Here is an 18,386-nt window from a genome sequence, read left to right as displayed (position 1 = left end):
AGAAAGTAAAACAATATAAAAACAGTTACATAGAAACTAGTAATTAATGAAAATTAATAAAATTAACTGTTAAAGGTTAGTACAATTAGTGGACCAGCAGCACGCACAATCATGTGTGCTTACGGACTGTATCCCTTGCAGACTTATTGTTATATATTGATATATAATGTAGGAACCAGAATATTAATAACAAAGAAACAACCCTTTTGTGTGAATGAGTGTAAATGGGGGAGGGAGGTTTTTTGGGTTGGTGCACTAATTGTAAGTGTATCTTGTGTTTTTTAATGTTGATTTAATAAAGATAAAAACACAAAAAAACGATACCGATAATAAAAAACCGATACCGATAATGTCCGATATTACATTTTAAAGCTATGTGTATATCATAATGACATTTGACATTGCAGTGTGGCAATTATTGTCGTCACACTTGGCTCGCATTCCTATTGGCTGCTTTTAATCACGTGACAGATCTGGCTGGGAGGCGGTTGCCGGTCTGATGACGCACCCCGTCCTCGTACGACGGTGCAGGGACACGGTGTGAGGAGTCTCCCGTCCAACCCTGACACGATTAACCGGATTAAACACAGTTTTTTTTTCAAGGAGTTTCCCCAGCTCTTCTGTGCGTGAAATGATGAAAAACGGCCACCACGCTGCCGACGAGCAGCGGGGCGGAGGCGACTGCAAGCCGGCGAAGTCACACTGCAGCCCGGAGAAAAGGAAGCGACAGGTCCGGTTGTGGTGCGACGGCTGGTAAATATTCTATTTTGAAGTTTGTTTTTATTTATATGTTTACATTTAAATGTTAACTATATAAACACATTGCTGCCTTGTTATGACCCCTTACTATTTTATACACACACCAGCAACTCATAGTTTGGCTAGCAGGCTAACGCTAACTAGCTGGCCATATCAGTGTTTTTACCAACTATGAAGATCATTATGAGCAAAATCTTCACGTAATTGTGTCACTATTTATGAGTTTTGTCTTTAAATATGTCTTCCCTTTTACTGTTTCTAAAAGCATACTAAGAATGTGTCATTACGCAACACTGCTATTTACTATTACTAAGATAACACTTACAGTATACTACTGTACAAAGTATATTATACTACAGTTACAGTGTATTACTGAATAATACTAACAGTGTTACTGTGATTAACACTTACTGTATGTTACTGTACAATAGTTAAAGTATATTATACTACAGTTAACATTGTATTACTGAATACTAGTAACAGTATTACTGTGATTAACACTAACAGTATATTACTGTACAATAGTTAAAGTATATTATACTACAGTTAACATTGTATTACTGAATACTAGTAACAGTATTACTGTGATTAACACTTACAGTATATTACTGTACAAAGTATATTATACTACAGTTACATTGTATTACTGAATACTAGTAACAGTATTACTGTGATTAACACTAACAGTATATTACTGTACAATAGTTCAAGTATATTATACTACAGTTACATTGTATTACTGAATAATAGTAACATTATTACTGTGATTAACACTTACAGTATATTACTGTACAAAGTATATTATACTACAGTTACATTGTATTACTGAATACTAGTAACAGTGTTACTGTGATTAACAGTAACAGTATATTACTGTACAATAGTCAAAGTATATTATACTACAGTTACATTGTATTACTGAATACTAGTAACGTTATTACTGTGATTAACACTTACTGTATATTACTGTACAATAGTTAAAGTATATTATACTACAGTTATATTGTATTACTGAATACTAGTAACAGTATTATTGTGATTAACACTTACAGTATATTACTGTACAATAGTTAAAGTATATTATACTACAGTTACATTGTATTACTGAATACTAGTAACAGTATTACTGTGATTAACACTTACAGTATATTACTGTACAATAGTTAAAGTATATTATACTACAGTTACATTGTATTACTGAATAATAGTAACAGTATTACTGTGATTAACACTTACAGTATATTACTGTACAAAGTATATATAATACTACAGTTGCAGTGTATTACTGAATACTAGTAACAGTATTACTCTGATTAAAACTTACAGTATACTACTGCACAAAGTATATTATACTACAGTTACATTGTATTACTGAATACTAGTAACAGTGTTACTGTGATTAACACTTACAGTATACTACTGTACAAAGTATATTATATTACAGTTACAGTGTATTACTGAATAATAGTAGCAGTATTACTGTGATTAACACTTACAGTATATTACTGTACAATAGTTAAAGTATATCATACTACAGTTAACATTGTATTACTGAATCAATCAATCATCAATCAATGTTTATTTATATAGCCCTAAATCACAAGTGTCTCAAAGGGCTGTACAAGCCACAACGACATCCTCGGTACAGAGCCCACATACGGGCAAGGAAAACTCACCCCAGTGGGACGTCAATGTGAATGACTATGAGAAACCTTGGAGAGGACCGCATATGTGGGTAACCCCCCCCCCCCTCTAGGGGAGACCGAAAGCAATGGATGTCGAGTGGGTCTGACATAATATTGTGAAAGTCCAACACATCAGCGAAAGTCCAGTCCATGGTGGGGCCAGCAGGAACCATCCCGAGCGGAGACGGGTCAGCAGCGTAGAGATGTCCCCATCCGATGAACAGGCTAGCGGTCCACCCCGGAGCAGAGTAGAAAAGAAAAGAAAAGAAAGGGCAGATCAACTGGTCTAAAAAGGGAGTCTATTTAAAGGCTAGAGTATACAAATGAGTTTTAAGATGAGACTTAAATGCTTCTACTGAGGTAGCATCTCTAACTGTTACCGGGAGGGCATTCCATAGTATTGGAGCCCGAATAGAAAACGCTCTATAGCCCGCAGACTTTTTTGGGCTCTGGGAATCACTAATAAGCCGGAGTTCTTTGAACGCAGATTTCTTGTCGGGACATATGGTACAATACAATCGGCAAGATAGGCAGGAGCTTGACCGTGTAGTATTTTATACGTAAGTAGTAAAACCTTAAAGTCGCATCTTAGGTGCACAGGAAGCCAGTGCAAGTGAGCCAGTATAGGCGTAATATGATCAAACTTTCTTGTTTTTGTCAAAAGTCTAGCAGCCGCATTTTGTACCATCTGTAATCTTTTAATGCTAGACATAGGGAGGCCCGAAAATAAAACGTTACGTTAATCGAGACGAGATGTAACGAACGCATGGATAATGATCTCAGCATCGCTTGTGGACAAAATGGAACGAATTTTAGCGATATTACGGAGATGAAAGAAGGCCGTTTTAGTAACACTCTTAATGTGTGACTCAAAGAATAATAAATAATAAATAATAATAATAATAATAATAATAAAGAATAATAGTAACAGTATTACTGTGATTAACACTTACATTATATTACTGTACAATAGTTAAAGTATATTATTCTACAGTTACATCGTATAACTGAATACTAGTAACAGTATTACTGTGATTAACACTTACAGTATATTACTGTACAAAGTATACTATACTACAGTTACATTGTATTACTGAATACTAGTAACAGTATTACTGTGATTAACACTAACAGTATATTACTGTACAATAGTTAAAGTATATTATACTACAGTTACATTGTATTACTGAATAATATTACTCAATGTTACACTTAGGAAACTCATCTCACTGGCTGGATTGAACATGCCGTATGTTTGACATGCCTGCAATAAGCTAAAGTTACAGTAATTATAACATTACCACTGGTCACTTTATTAGGTACATATGCACAATTTATGTAGGAATAGGATATACATTATGTTATCTTAAATCACAGCTTTGTTGTTTTGGTCTTATAAAACATGTTTTGTATTTGTGTTACATTTTTCAGCATAACTATTAGAACATGGTTTTAGTAAACTAGACCTATCTTATTAAAAGTAGCTTTTTGAAACGTCCTTAAATGTATGACTTTTTAAATTGTTTACATTTTTAGTGTGCGAAGGGTTAAAATCAGCAGAGGCCAAGTGCAGCTAAACATTGTTGCTGTGCAGCTATGACCTTTGACATACATACTTGGTCTAACAATGTTGTAATCCATGCTTTATGGACGTATTTAAGCAATGCAAATAGAAACTGTAAAGCGTGTGTAATCTCATGAAAAAATGCAAAGCATGTTCCTATTTGTAATTGCAAGGTAGTTAAAAATTATCATCCTGGTTAAAGCACATATTACACTATATCTCAATTGTTTATTATATACTGTGAATACCACTCAGTCAGTATGTATCTATGTATTATTTGATCTCGTGTTGTACACGATAATAATGTTTTTGTCATTGTAGTTACGACATGGTCCACTACGGTCATTCCAATCAGCTGCGGCAAGCAAAAGGCATGGGAGATTACCTCATTGTTGGAGTGCATACAGATGGTAAGATGACAAATACACATTTTATGACAAGTCTACTTTACTTTGTCATGAACAATGTCATCATTTAAAGCACTTTGTAAGCGATGTCACATGATCAATTTTTTCAACACAAAATACAACACAATGTTAGAAACTAATCATGACTATTCATGTCCGTGATGACTGCACGAAGTTGTGTCCACACACAAGTTTTTATAAGTGTACAATTATAGAAATGTAATGTACTCAGTGTTTCCCATAAACTGCCAAGATACCTGTGGCGGTGGGGGCGTGTCTATGGGCGTGGCCACCATGACATCATCGAGCAATTTGCATAATTTACTACAATGATTTGATTTTCTCTAAAAAGGCTAAAAAAATGTATACTTACTAATTAATAATAACAGTTTTGTTTTAAACGTCCATCCATCCATCAATCCATCCATTTTACAATATAATTACAACACTTTATGTACATATTTATATACAGATTTGAACAATAAGTTATTCACTGAAATATATTTATTAATTGTGGTTCTTACAAAAAATATATCTTATAAAATATAAAAGCTAAAATGTCTCAAAGCTCTGCCCCTTTAATTAGTGCATACTAAATAATTTAACTTTAGCCTACTACTACAACCATATTATTTACCAGCAACATAAAGTGAAACGGAGGCAGAGGTGTCCTGCCACAGTCAGTAACAAATAAACAGAAAACAGTAGTGGTGGTAGATAGACACAGAGCTTCATCAAACATCTGATCCACTGAACAAAGAGCTCCAAAAATCTTGAACTTTAGACTGCCATCAGTTTTACTCCCTACACTTAACCATGTGTTTCCTACTGCCTGCAGACTTTGCACCCTTTGTTATGTATACATGTTGTGTTTCTAATATAAATACATTTGATAAAGTCAAATACAAATAAGGCAACAAGAGAAGTATCCTACACTTCTCTTTTGTAAAGTAAATCTGAACAGCCGATATGGGCATCTACATCAACTATATGATTTGCCTGAGAAGCTGTAGAGCAGTGGTCCCAAACCTTTTTGTAGCTGCGGACCGGTCAACGCTTGAAAATGTGTCTCACGGACCAGGGGGGGCGGGGTGGTGGAGGGTGAAATTAAAAAAAAAAAAAAAAATTTCAATCATGTGTGCTTACGGACTGTATCCCTGCAGACTGTATTGATCTATATTCATATATAATGTATATATTGTGTTTTTTATGTTGATTTAATTAAAAAAAATATTTTATTTTTATTTTTTTTATTTATTTTTTTATTTTTTAATTTCTTGTGCGGCCCGGTACCAATCGGTCTGCGAACCTGTACCGGGCCGCGGCCCGGTGGTTGGGGACCACTGCTGTAGAGGACCAAAAAAAATAATTTTTAAATTTTTTTTTTTTTAAATTTGTAAATTTTTTATTTGTGGCGGACATAAATTCTCAACGAGCTAATGCAAGGAATTTAGGGATTTCACCATCTACGGTCCGTAATATCATCAAAAGGTTCAGAGAATCTGGAGAAATCACTGCACATAAGCGACAATGCCCGTGACTTTCGAGCCCTCAGACAGTACTGCATCAAAAAGCGACATCGTGTGTAAAGGATATCACCACATGGGCTCAGGAACACTTCTGAAAACCACTGTCAGTAACTACAGTTTGTCGCTACATCTGTAAGTGCAAGTTAAAACTCTACTATGCAAAGTGAAAGCCATTTATCAACAACACCCAGAAATGCCGCCAGTTTCGCTGGGCCCGAGCTCATCTAAGATGGACTGATGCAAAGTGTAAACGTGTTCTGTGGTCTGACGAGTCCACATTTCAAATTGTTTTTGGAACCTGTGGACAGCATGTCTTCCGGACCAAAGAGGAAAAGAACCATCCGAACTGTTATAGGCGCAAAGTTCAAAAGCCAGCATCTGTGATGGTATGGGGGTGTATTGGGACGGTATAGCTCGGTTGGTAGAGCGGCCGTGCCAGCAACTTGAGGGTTGCAGGTTCGATCCCCGCTTCCGCCATCCTAGTCACTGCCGTTGTGTCCTTGGGCAAGACACTTTACCCACCTGCTCCCAGTGCCACCCACACTGGTTTAAATGTAACTTAGATATTGGGTTTCACAATGTAAAGCGCTTTGAGTCACTTGAGAAAAAGCGCTATATAAATGTAATTCACTTATTAGTGCCCAAGGCATGGGTAACTTACACATCTGTGAAGGTACCATTAATGCTGAAAGGTACATACAGGTTTTGGAGCAACATATGTTGCCATCGAAGCATCGTTATCATGGACGCCCCTGCTTATTTCAGCAAGACAATGCCAAGCCACATTCTGCACGTGTTACAACAGTGTGGCTTTGTTGTAAAAGAATGCGGGTACTAGAGTGGCCTGCCTGTAGTCCAGACCTGTCTCCCATTGAAAATGTGTGGCGCATTATGAAGCCTAAAATACCACAACGGAGACCCCGGACTGTTGAACAACTTAAGCTGTACATCAAGCAAGAATGGGAAATAATTCCACCTGAAAAGCTTCAAAAATTGGTCTCCTCAGTTCCCAAACGTTTACTGAGTGTTGTTAAAAGGAAAGGCCATGTAACACAGTGGTAAAAATGCCCCTGTGCCAACTTTTTTGCTACGTGTTGCTGCCATTAAATTATAAGTTAATGATTATTTGCAAAAAAAATAATTAAGTTTCTCAGTTCGAACATTAAATAACTTGTCTTTGCAGTCTATTCAATTGAATATAAGTTGAAAAGGATTTGCAAATCATTGTATTCTGTTTTTATTTATGATTTACACAACGTGCCAACTTGACTGGTTTTGGGTTCTTTAAAAATAGATTTTATTAGCGAGACGTTAATAGGGCTTTGACAAACTAAAAGACGGAGAACGCATTAAAACATGTATTTGATGTGACTATACTGTACGTACAGTATATGTACTGTATTTGATTTTGTTGTGTTTGTGTACCTAATGTCTGTATTTGCTAATAAGCAAGTAAGAAAATGATCTCGGGTCATCTCTTTGGGACACAACATGGGTCCTGCTCGTGATATATCATCAATGATATCAATAATTGTCTTCCACTGTCTCCTCAATCCACAGCGGAAATTTCCAAGCACAAAGGTCCTCCAGTGTTCACTCAGGAAGAACGCTACAAGATGGTGGGTGCTATCAAGTGGGTGGATGAGATTGTGGAAGGAGCTCCCTACGTCACCACACTGGAGACTCTGGACAAGTTCAACTGTGACTTCTGTGTGCATGGTGGTCAGTTCTCAACCCTCACAATCCTCTGCCATGATGTTTTCACATGACGAGCATTTAGCAGGATGTTTGCTCGGGCAGATGACATCACGCTGACAGTGGATGGTAAGGACACGTACGAAGAGGTGAAGCGAATGGGACGCTATCGGGAATGTAAGCGCACTCAGGGAGTCTCCACCACAGACCTTGTAGGACGTATGCTGCTCATGACCAAGTCACATCACAGCAACATGGTGAGGTACCTTCTAGAATTGTAAATACTCCGTGTTAGGAAAAACAGTGTTACATAACAGCGTTACTAACGCTGCACTTCTTTTTTTCTTTTTTTTTTTGTCAATCATTCACGATCCTTATGTGAGACAAGAACACATGCCTTTCTTTTTTATACATTCTAATTTGTAATGTACGGCAAGTACAAGGTGACTAACAAGGGCGTTAATGGAATTTGTTTTAATCGGCTTATACAGCGCTCAAAAAGACATCCAAAAACATTCAACAACGTTTTATATGAGTATCTACTTATATCTTAATGTAGTCACAGGCACAATCATAATAACATAATGTTTTAAGCATACGGCGGTGCATTAACTTAAGTTAAGTTCAAGTTAAGTATACCAATGATTGTCACACACACACTAGGTGTGGTGAAATTTGTCCTCTGCATTTGACCCATCCCCTTGATCACCTCCTGGGAGGTGAGGGGAGCAGTGGGCAGCAGCAGTGCCGCGCCGGGGAATCATTTTTGGTGATTTAACCCCCAATTCCAACCCTTGATGCTGAGTGCCAAGCAGGGTGGTAATGGGTCCCATTTTTTATAGTCTTTGGTATGACTCGGCCGGGGTTTGAACTCACAACCTACCGATCTCAGGGCGGACACTCTAACCACTTCACAGACGTATCACGATTTTCAACATCCATCCATCCATTTTTTACCACTTATCCCTTTCTGGCTCGCGGGGGGTGCTGGAGCCTCATTCAGTTGTGAAAATGGCACAAGAGGAGCATCTGGAACTGGGAAGTTCCTAGCTCCTGTTATTTGTTAGTTGTAGTGTCATACCTTTTCATAACAATAGAACAAAACCATATTTGCCGGTACACACTCTCGTCTTGTTGGAGAATAAATAGTCTAGACTAGAACTGACCAATCTAAATCTATGATCATGAACTGATAAAGGCCAATGTCTCCTAAGACAAACTGAACAGCTAATTTGCGATCGATTAAAAGTTAAAGTTAAAGTACCAGTGATTGTCACACACACACTAGGTGTGGTGAAATGTGTCCTCTGCATTTGACCCATCCCCTTGTTCACCCCCTGGCAGGTGAGGGGAGCAGCGGTAGGGAATAATTTTGGTGATTTAACCCCCAAATCCAACCCTTGATGCTGAGTGCCAAGCAGGGAGGTAATGGGTCCCATTTTTTTAGTCTTTGGTATGACTCGGTCGGGGTTTGAACTCACAACCTACCGATCTCAAGGTGGACACTCTAACCACTAGGCCACTGAGTAGGTGTCCTTAGTAGAATGTCCTTAGAAGATTTTAATAACTGCTTGATTTATATAACTGCTAGATTTGAATAACCAGCAGATTTTAATAACCTGTATATTTTGATTACCGGTAACAGTATATTTTAATAACCATTTTGATAATTGCTAGCGTTGGATTATATATCCGTCCTAATTGTTCATTAGAACTAATTAACAAGTAACATGACTTTTTGCAGCGAATATTTCTTCTTGTGATATCTGCGTTTTTGCTCATGTTCTTAGTGACTAAAAAGTGACTAGTTGATATTCCATGTGTTTTTTGCAGGACAACCCAGATTACCAGCAGTATACAGACAATTTTGGCAAGGTGAGTAAAAAAAAGAATAGACTTTGAGTATGTGTCATCATCACAGTGTTACTCTTCTTGTGTTCTAGGGTCCTAAAGGACACAGTCCATGGACTGGCGTGTCTCAGTTCTTGCAGACGTCCCAGAAAATCATCCAGTTCGCCTCAGGAAAGGAGCCTCAGCCTGGAGACACCATCATCTACGTCGCCGGGGCATTTGACCTCTTCCGTATCCTAGAAAAAAAGGGGTTTCTTAATGTGTAAGACAGCAAAAACAATAATAATGCAAAAAAGGAAAGGAAACAAATCTTAATTATAATCTGCTGTATTTTTGCCACACCTGCTCCTTACCAAAAATCATGTTGCTATTATTATGGTATTTTTGCTTTGACTTGTGACTACTGGCAGACATCGGCCATGTTGACTTTCTATCAATGGTCTACAAGTTGGCAGAGAGACCATACGTCATTGTTGGTCTGCACTTTGATCAGGTATCTACAAACTCAAAACCATATTCTTACGTCAACAATGCTCAGTAACTGCTATAAACAATACAACTATGACCAAGTATCGACAAATATAAAACCATATACTTATGTCAATATTACTCAGAGAGACGTTTTCTTTTCATGGTTGGGACTTTGATCGAACTCCTTGTTTTCCTCAGGAGGTCAACCGCTACAAGGGGAAGAACTACCCAATCATGAACGTCCATGAGAGGACTTTGAGCGTCTTGGCCTGTCGGGTAATTGCACAAATGCACACATGAAACACCTGACCTGTTGAGATCCAAATAAGTACTAAATTGTGTGTACTATTAGTGGGTGTGCTGTGGGCGATTTACAAAGACTGCGTGTCATGTGACAGCACAGTGAGTGTGTACGTGTATTAGTTGTCCCTCTGTTCCAATCCGTATTTCATGACAATATACCTTTCTGGTGTATTGCACACAAAGACCACATCACACACACTTGCACACAATGGATTCACCTCACGGCGTGCGTGGCATTGTCTCGTACTGGCATCAGACCAAGTGGTTCTACAATGGACTGCTAATGTGTGGAATTATGGAATAAATTACAAGTGCCAGTAGAGGGCTATTGTTGATACATTCATATACTGCATTATGCTTATTGTGGGTTATTGTGAATAGGTACACAATAACTACAAGATACTACTATCTTGTAGTTTTGTACTACAAGATTGGTTTGAACACCTTTTACAGGTCATTGGTATGCTTGAGGGAAGGGCCTGGGGAGGTATTTATCAAGCTTCTTAGAATTACTCCTAAGAAGTCTGCTAAGAGTTGACTTAAGAGTAAAGAAATTCTTCGCTGAAAGCTGCACTTAAAAGTTAGTTATTAAGCGTCCTACTCACACTTTCAGCGAAGTGTAGGACTGAATCTTAAGTGTCACACTCAGAGCTGAATTACGACATTACTATGTGCCGTAAACGGAATTTTAGGTGACGTCATTTCTGTGTCCATAGAAATGACCGATCACGGAAGGGAATCCCTTGTCTAAGAATAAAGAAATATCTTAGAAATATTCAAGTGGACAATGGGAGTGTATATTTTGACAATAAACTACAAAATAATACAAAACAAACAAACAATATTGGCAATGAATCAAAAATAAATGTTTCCCTTTTATTGCACCTTTCCTGCTTCCTGCTCCCAGACCATAGTCGAAGAGTGCAGGGGAGACACTTCTCCAGGATGTATGGTCGGGGCAACACCCTTCACTTTACCCGGCAGTGGGTCTCCACAGCGGACGACTTTAGGGTGAATGATGAGTCCGGCGATTAGTTGCAAATCTTGCTTTATTGATTGCTTGCACACAGCCAATCCAACACAAAACAAACTAGTCCCCGCCCACACTCACGCTACCACTCTCTCTCTTCTCTCGCCCACACACTCACTGACGTCACTCACCTCACATGCTGTCACCTATTAAAGGGCCACACACACACATACGCTACTCTCATAACATTTTCTTTCCAATTCTTTAATTAGGCAACTAATTTGAAACTAGTGTGGGTGGCTCTATATATACTAGCCCACTGCAACCACATGCAGAAATCAACATGGAATCGAAAATTATTAAATCTGTGACAAAAATAATTTCCGCTCTGTCTAAACGATACCGTTTGATCAGCTGCTCGTCATCAAACAAAGCCAGGACATCCTTCCGCTCCCTGAACGTTCGCGCACGTCTCTCGCCTCAGTGCCATCCCCCGCTGGCAACTCCTAACCACTTAGGACACCTCTGAAGGTCTCTTAGATATCGTGGAGAGTAGGAGTGATTCTTAGACTTAAGAAAGTTGATAAATAGCTTTTATTGTTAAGTTTGAGAGTAGGACTAAATTTCGCAAATTCTCAGGACTTAAGTGTAAAATGGCACTCTAAGACGCTTGATAAATACGGCCCCTGGTCTACTTAAGGGAGACTTTTCCTTCAGTCTGGGTAGGAGTAAGTAAGCTGCTTGATTTGATTATGAGTTTCAAGCTGCAGAGGTTTTTTGTCATTCCTGCATTTCATAAATACATACTTTTTGTATTTACTTTTATTTTTTCACTATTATTTGCTCTGTATATATTATTGCAGTACTTACACTGCTTTTTTTATTTGGTGTAATAAATATCTCCAACGAGAGGCCTGAAACTGAGCCATCATCATTTGCAAAAAATGTTTCTAACAAACCCCCAACAGAACGCCATATTAAAAAACACTAACCCCTTAAATCATCCAGCATTTCAAAACTATTGATGGCTAAACGATAACTACCATTTACTGCTGCTACAGTGGTACTTCAACTTGCAGGTAAATTGACATATGCGCTGTCTTTAGGCTTTTTGTTATGCTTTAAGCTGCGAACATCCATTGAGTTATGAGCATTTTTGCTCTCGGCGGAGGTAATATGTGTAATAGGTTTGTGCCGTGTGAGCAATAAAGACTTAATATATTGTTACACGTTGTTGTGCCTGCTTCATTTAAACAAAAAACAACATAAGTTTTGATTACACATTTAACGTGCGCATTTGAGCCCTGCTCAGAGATCGACCTCCTGCTGCTCTCCAACTATCAGAACTAAGTTAGTGCAAAGGAAGGGACGTTCAAGACCGATTTGGAGAAATGAACCATTAAAAATATGTCCGAACTGTAGCATTGTAAGTTCACATCAGACAAGCTGCTGTCAGTGTCCACGGCATGTATATATATGATGTTTGTTTGAAAGTGCAGTATGTGACTGACATACAGCATCTTCCTGTGTGCAGTATGTGTCAGAAGTGGTGATTGGTGCTCCTTATGCTGTGACCAAAGACCTGCTGGATCATTTCAAGGTGACAATCCTTCATTGTACTAATATTATTGAAAAGTGTTTATGTCGTGTAGACTTGGACTTGATCCTTCAAGCGGGCACATGGATTATTGTGACATTACCTGGGAGTATTTTATTGCTTACAATTCTAACTTTATTTAGTTGTTATTGCACTCAATCCACCAAACTTCAATTTAAAATGACATTTCATTCAATTGTATTATTTATCTTTTAAAAAGGTGGAAATAGTTGTATAACAGTTGTATAATGTATATGTAATGTAAAGGTTTAAAAATGTTTGTTTCTTGTGAATCTTTGTGCAGGTGGACATGGTTTGTCACGGCATGACTAAAGTGTTACCTGACAAAGATGGATCAGACCCTTATGCTGTGAGTATCAACATTTCAATGCTTTAACGTTAATTTTTTAAATAATAATATTGTTATTATTGTCATCCAATGACTTACATATATGTTGTGCTTTAGTCACCTAAGTATTATTATAGGAAAATTCCACAAGTATCTTGGTAAATTCAAGTTGAATTGTTTACTTTAGTGAGTCAGTTCAGTGATTTGTTCGGATTTTGTGGCACTTCTCCAGAAGTATTTGTATTCATTTTTGTATTTAATATATTTTTTAATATACGAAATATGGTCATATTAAAAATAATAATTGAAATTAAATACTAATGATATGATAATGAGAAAAAAAACCTAAATACATGTTTTCGAAATATTTTTTTTATGTTTAGTCTTAGCAGAACTTTGTGTTATTTGTGTTACTAGCTGGTCTGCATTATCCTAACTCCCCTAAACCTTTGTGTCACACCCCAATGTGTAATCAGTGATCATTTCCATACCCCGAATTCCAAACCCTTGATGCTGAGTGCCAAGCAGGGAGGTAACTGGTCCCATTTTTATAGTCTTTGGTATGACTCGGCCGGGGTTTGAACTCACGACCTACCGATCTCAGGGCGCACTCTATGACAGTGTTGACCAACATACTAAAAGACTTGTTCATAAAGCATATATAAAAAAAAAAATTCAAATAAATCACAATTTTTGTTTGTAACTATTCTTTATTCAAATATGTTAATTTTTATTTTTATTTTGAATGCACAGAATTGAGAAAGATGTGTGTTCTTGTCTTAAACTGCGTACAGATTGTGAATGATATGCAAAATTCTCCCAGAAATAGAGTGCAGTTTTGCTTACTCCCTGTGTGTTAGTTTGCATAAAATATATTTTTTAGGTGTGGATCCCAAAATGCAGAGACGGTTCCCGCCCTTTTGTTAGGGAAGCACAATAAGGCAGCAAACAAAAGGCGATGTCGGCAAAAACTAGCACGCCATGAGAAAACCACAAAGAAAACCAAAGAAAGTGGAGAGAGAGTGTGTGTGTGTGTGTTACCGCCCGACAGCGTCCCGTGCAGAGGTAGAGTGAGCTCAGGTTCAAGCTGCTGCCTTTATGGCCCAGACTGATCAGAACTCAGGTGTCCTCCATTGGTGATTAGACACAGCTGTCATCATCTCGAGCTGATTGAGGAGGAAGGTACCAGGTAGGTACCGCCCCTCAACCACTCTGCCTAGGGCCACATGTCTGCTCGACTGAACCTGGGCACACTTCTTACCTCCGACAGGACGCTGGTCAGTGACACTCCACAATAATAAACAATGAAAAAACAACTGAGCACTCCCGCTTGACCGCCGGTCTTAGGTAATGTTTCGCAATACCATTTTTTTATGGACCCACTAAGCTTGTATTTTGAGGTACTGAAGTATTTTTGAAAAGGCAAAACCAATATTTCAACAAAAACATATGCATACTGTATACATTAAAAGACAAAGCTCTGTATGGTTTATAACATTAGTAGAATATATATTTTTATTAGCTGTGCTCTTGTTAGCATACATGCTAGCATACAAAAACGTTACAAAAATCTTAAATCCAGCACTAATTGTTGTTAGTTTCAACAATTTCAGATTTTTTTGACTTTGTGTATTTTTGAACTAGTTTAGCTTTGATTTGATTGTAAAATATGGCAATCAGGAGCCTACTGTAAGCTTGTGTGGGTTCTGTCCTTAGGAGCCCAGGAAGAGAAGAATATTCAAGAGCATTGACAGCAGGAACAATCTCACTACTGATGACATCGTGCAGAGGATCATTGCAAACAGGTAATTTTTGTAAATGGATTATAATTATGTTTCTTTATTTATCAATGTATTTTGGTTTTTCAAATACATTTTACATCAGCATTCCTTATTTTCCTCAGGTTGCAGTTTGAAGCCAGGAACCAGAAGAAGGAGGCCAAGGAGATGGCAGTGATCGAGGCCATGAAGAAGAGAGAAGAATCTGCTGACTAGACAAATGAGGAACACATTCTACATATTCTAGGTACTTAATGACTATAGAGTACACATATGTCTATGCCCTACATAGTCTTTGTGCTACAAGGAGTATGTAGTACATGTCTAACTTTTACGCAATGTAAGTGCTACATGTACAACTACATCAATGGTTCCCAAACTTTTTCCACTAAGTACCACGTCAGAAAACACTTGGCTCTCTAAGTACCACCATAATGACCAACAATAAAACACAGTAACATAATAACCCTAAGAATTCATTAAAAACAAGGGAGAGCTTTTATTTAACAAGGATATTAAATATGTTGGGCCACTTACACACAGTTTGAACAGTAACACAGTGTTTGAATATAGGAAAATAAAACCCTGTACTTAAATAATAAATCAATTACAATTAATTGACATAAAAGTTAATTAAACATAAATATCAAAATACAATTTTTAAAGTTTCAATGAAAATGTACTTACTTGTTTATTTTGGAGTCAACTACAGTAGTTGGATTGTAACGACTTCCATTGAGGGCTGATAAACCTTTGATTATGTCCCGAGTCACGTCATTACAATATTTCATGAAGTGATTCTTTGGCGTGCCACAGTTTGAAAATCACTGAAGTACATGTTCAGTGTAGTACATGGCTATAAAATACATGTACCATGTGGTACATGTGTATAAAGTACATGTACCATGTAGTACAAGTGTATAAAATATATGTACCATGTAGTACAAGTGTATAAAATATATGTACCATGTAGTACAAGTACAGTCTGTGTGCTCGAGGTTGAGGGTAAAGACCGACTTGGTCTTCAATGCTTCCAGACTTTCTGTTGGTTTTCCTTCATGCTACTGATGTAATTCTACAGCTTATATCTCTAGCATGTCTTATGTGAATGTACCAGTCCTGTTTTAAATATTAATTTGCTAACAAAATATTAATCTTTTTGTTAGTTCACTTTGAGTTTTACATTAAAATAATGTAAGTGGTTCATGCTATTCATATTTAGATCAAATCATCTATTTTTAACTGGATTGCAACCGCCTGAACAACTGTGTGTGTACATACTGTATCTAAAGGAATGTAAAAGATAAAAAGTGTCATTTAAAATAATGAAACATGACTCAGACGTTTTGTCAATAACTAATATGAACAAAACAAACTAGTTTTGTGTTACATCTGACAAAGCTAAATAGTGTCATATGTACAAATAGTTCGTAATAATTGATGACTTAATTTATTTTTACAAAAACTGCTGAGAGACAATAAAAAGTTTTGTTGTAAAAGTTTTGTTTTTGTACAAATATTTTTTTTTTAAATTATGAGCACGAAACACAGAATATTGTAACAGCACATGGGACAGACATTTCTACTCCTGTGTCAACTTTGACCTGATTGGAGATCAGTTTCAGGGAATAAAAATGTTCATCAAACAGAAATACCGTTTTAAACGTTTAGTTGTCTTTTCCACGTCAACAAAAGAGGTCAGTTTGTTCATAAGTAATTAGGATTCATGTCTGAAATTACTGCTAACTGTTCATTCAAAACAGTCATCCTACAACAAACGTGGACTTGACACCAAAATCATTATCTGTTAGCAGTAGTTTCAGACATGCATGTAATATTAATTTTGTTTGTGTAAAGGTTCAACATTTAGGATGACTTTAATGTTTTTAAACCTCTTGCCATCTCCAGGTATTGCATAAATTACAAAGATTTTTGTGATTCTAGAATAAATATATATATATTTTTTGTACAGGTTAGGACAAACCTGTAACGATGTGGCAGCCCTTTTGTTTAAAGTTGACGAGGCCTGGCGACTCAGGTGCGCTAGACCAGCGGTCCCCAACCTTTTTGTAACTGCGGACCGGTCAACGCTTGAAAATTTGTCCCACGGACCGGGGGAAGGGGGGCGGGGGTGTGTGTGTGTTATTTATTTATTTATTTTTTAAAATATATATATATATTTTTTTGTCATAAAAAAATACAATTGTGGCAATGTAGGAACCAGAAATATTAATAACAGAAAGAAACAACCCTTTTGTGCGAATGAGTGTAAATGGGGGAGGGAGGTTTTTTGGGTTGGTGCACTAATTGTAAGTGTATCTTCTGTTTTTTATGTTGATTTAATAAAAAAAATAATAATATTTTTATTTATTTATTTATTTTTCTTGTGCGGCCCGGTACCAATCGATCCACGGACCGGTACCGGGCCGCGGCCCGGTGGTTGGGGACCACTGCACTAGACCATAATGTATGTCAACGCCATGTTCATAGAAAAAGGGTTCCATTTCCCAGATGATAAAACAGGGGTGGGCAATTAATTTTTACCGGGGGCCGCATGAGCTACCCGAGCACTGCTGGAGGGCCACATCGACAATATTTCAATTAAATTTTGCTCAATATTATTTTTGATATATACCGTAAGATAAATAATAATAATAATAATAATAATAGTAATACTTCAACATAGTGTGTGTAACAGCATTCCATGACTAATATAAATAAATTAACATTAATAATAAATGACAGTAAAATAAGCACACGTATGACTGAGGAGTCATAGTGTAACTTTGTGTGGTGTTTGAGTTGTCCGACTTTTTGTGTGGCCTTAAACGCACCAGTGGTTTAGTGCTATGCGTGTTGGTGACAGATGACAAGTTGGTTTTGGCCTGGTTTGTACGGCAGAAAATGACTAGTTTTTCGAGATAGAATTGTTTTACTCATGTTTTTGGTGTGGTTATGTCCGAATATAAACAGTTTTGCTCAATAAAGTGATCGATATAATTCCTGTCCTCGAAGCATCTCGATAGACGTTACAATAATTGAACGGTGTTCAATTGAACGGTGTTGACGAACACCATTAGGGCCGCTTGTTGTCACTGTCACTCAAAGTTGCATTGCAAAATTCCATAGAATAAATATGTTTATTTTGTTTATAATTCAGATGGGATTTGATTTGGTGCGCGGCATATACTTGCTGCGCGCAGCGGACGCTTGAGCAGTGCGCAATTGCGCAGGCACGCACCTTAGGTGAGGGGACGTTGCTTTGCAGTTCATGTGTTGTTGAAAACACGGCATTCCTCATCAACTTTTCTCTTTTTGGCGTCTCGGGTGTAAACCGTGCATCACTTGTCGCTGCATGTGCACCTTCACTCGCAGGTTACACACGGACACACGCCCATAAATAATACTTTTCAAAATAAAAGCAGCAC

The 18,386-nt window shown here is 37.4% G+C and overlaps 1 protein-coding gene across 1 annotated transcript; it reads left to right on the top strand.

Moving 5' to 3' along the window:
* Nucleotides 1–491: 491 nt before the first annotated feature.
* Nucleotides 492–16,620, top strand: LOC133639533 (ethanolamine-phosphate cytidylyltransferase-like). Its single transcript, XM_062032900.1, has 12 exons — nucleotides 492–753; nucleotides 4,330–4,418; nucleotides 7,505–7,666; nucleotides 7,745–7,896; nucleotides 9,473–9,514; nucleotides 9,583–9,721; nucleotides 9,901–9,983; nucleotides 10,160–10,237; nucleotides 12,769–12,834; nucleotides 13,136–13,201; nucleotides 14,897–14,985; nucleotides 15,084–16,620. The coding sequence occupies exons 1-12, from the start codon at nucleotides 632–634 to the stop codon at nucleotides 15,172–15,174; spliced, it is 1,179 nt and encodes a 392-aa protein (XP_061888884.1). The 5' UTR covers nucleotides 492–631; the 3' UTR covers nucleotides 15,175–16,620.
* The last annotated feature ends 1,766 nt before the right edge of the window (nucleotides 16,621–18,386 follow it).

Source organism: Entelurus aequoreus, linkage group LG22, assembly GCF_033978785.1.
Source record: "Entelurus aequoreus isolate RoL-2023_Sb linkage group LG22, RoL_Eaeq_v1.1, whole genome shotgun sequence".
Lineage (NCBI taxonomy): Eukaryota > Metazoa > Chordata > Actinopteri > Syngnathiformes > Syngnathidae > Entelurus > Entelurus aequoreus.
The sequence above is the reverse complement of the archived record's forward strand: the minus strand, read 5'-3'. Positions and strand labels throughout refer to the sequence as shown.

Coding starts and splice junctions, on each gene's coding strand:
- LOC133639533 (XM_062032900.1), top strand. CDS start 632: ATGATGAAAAACGGCCACCACGCTGCCGACGAGCAGCGGGGCGGAGGC. Junction 9,515..9,582: donor ATACAGACAATTTTGGCAAG/GTGAGTAAAAAA, acceptor CTTGTGTTCTAG/GGTCCTAAAGGACACAGTCC. Junction 13,202..14,896: donor ATGGATCAGACCCTTATGCT/GTGAGTATCAAC, acceptor TTCTGTCCTTAG/GAGCCCAGGAAGAGAAGAAT.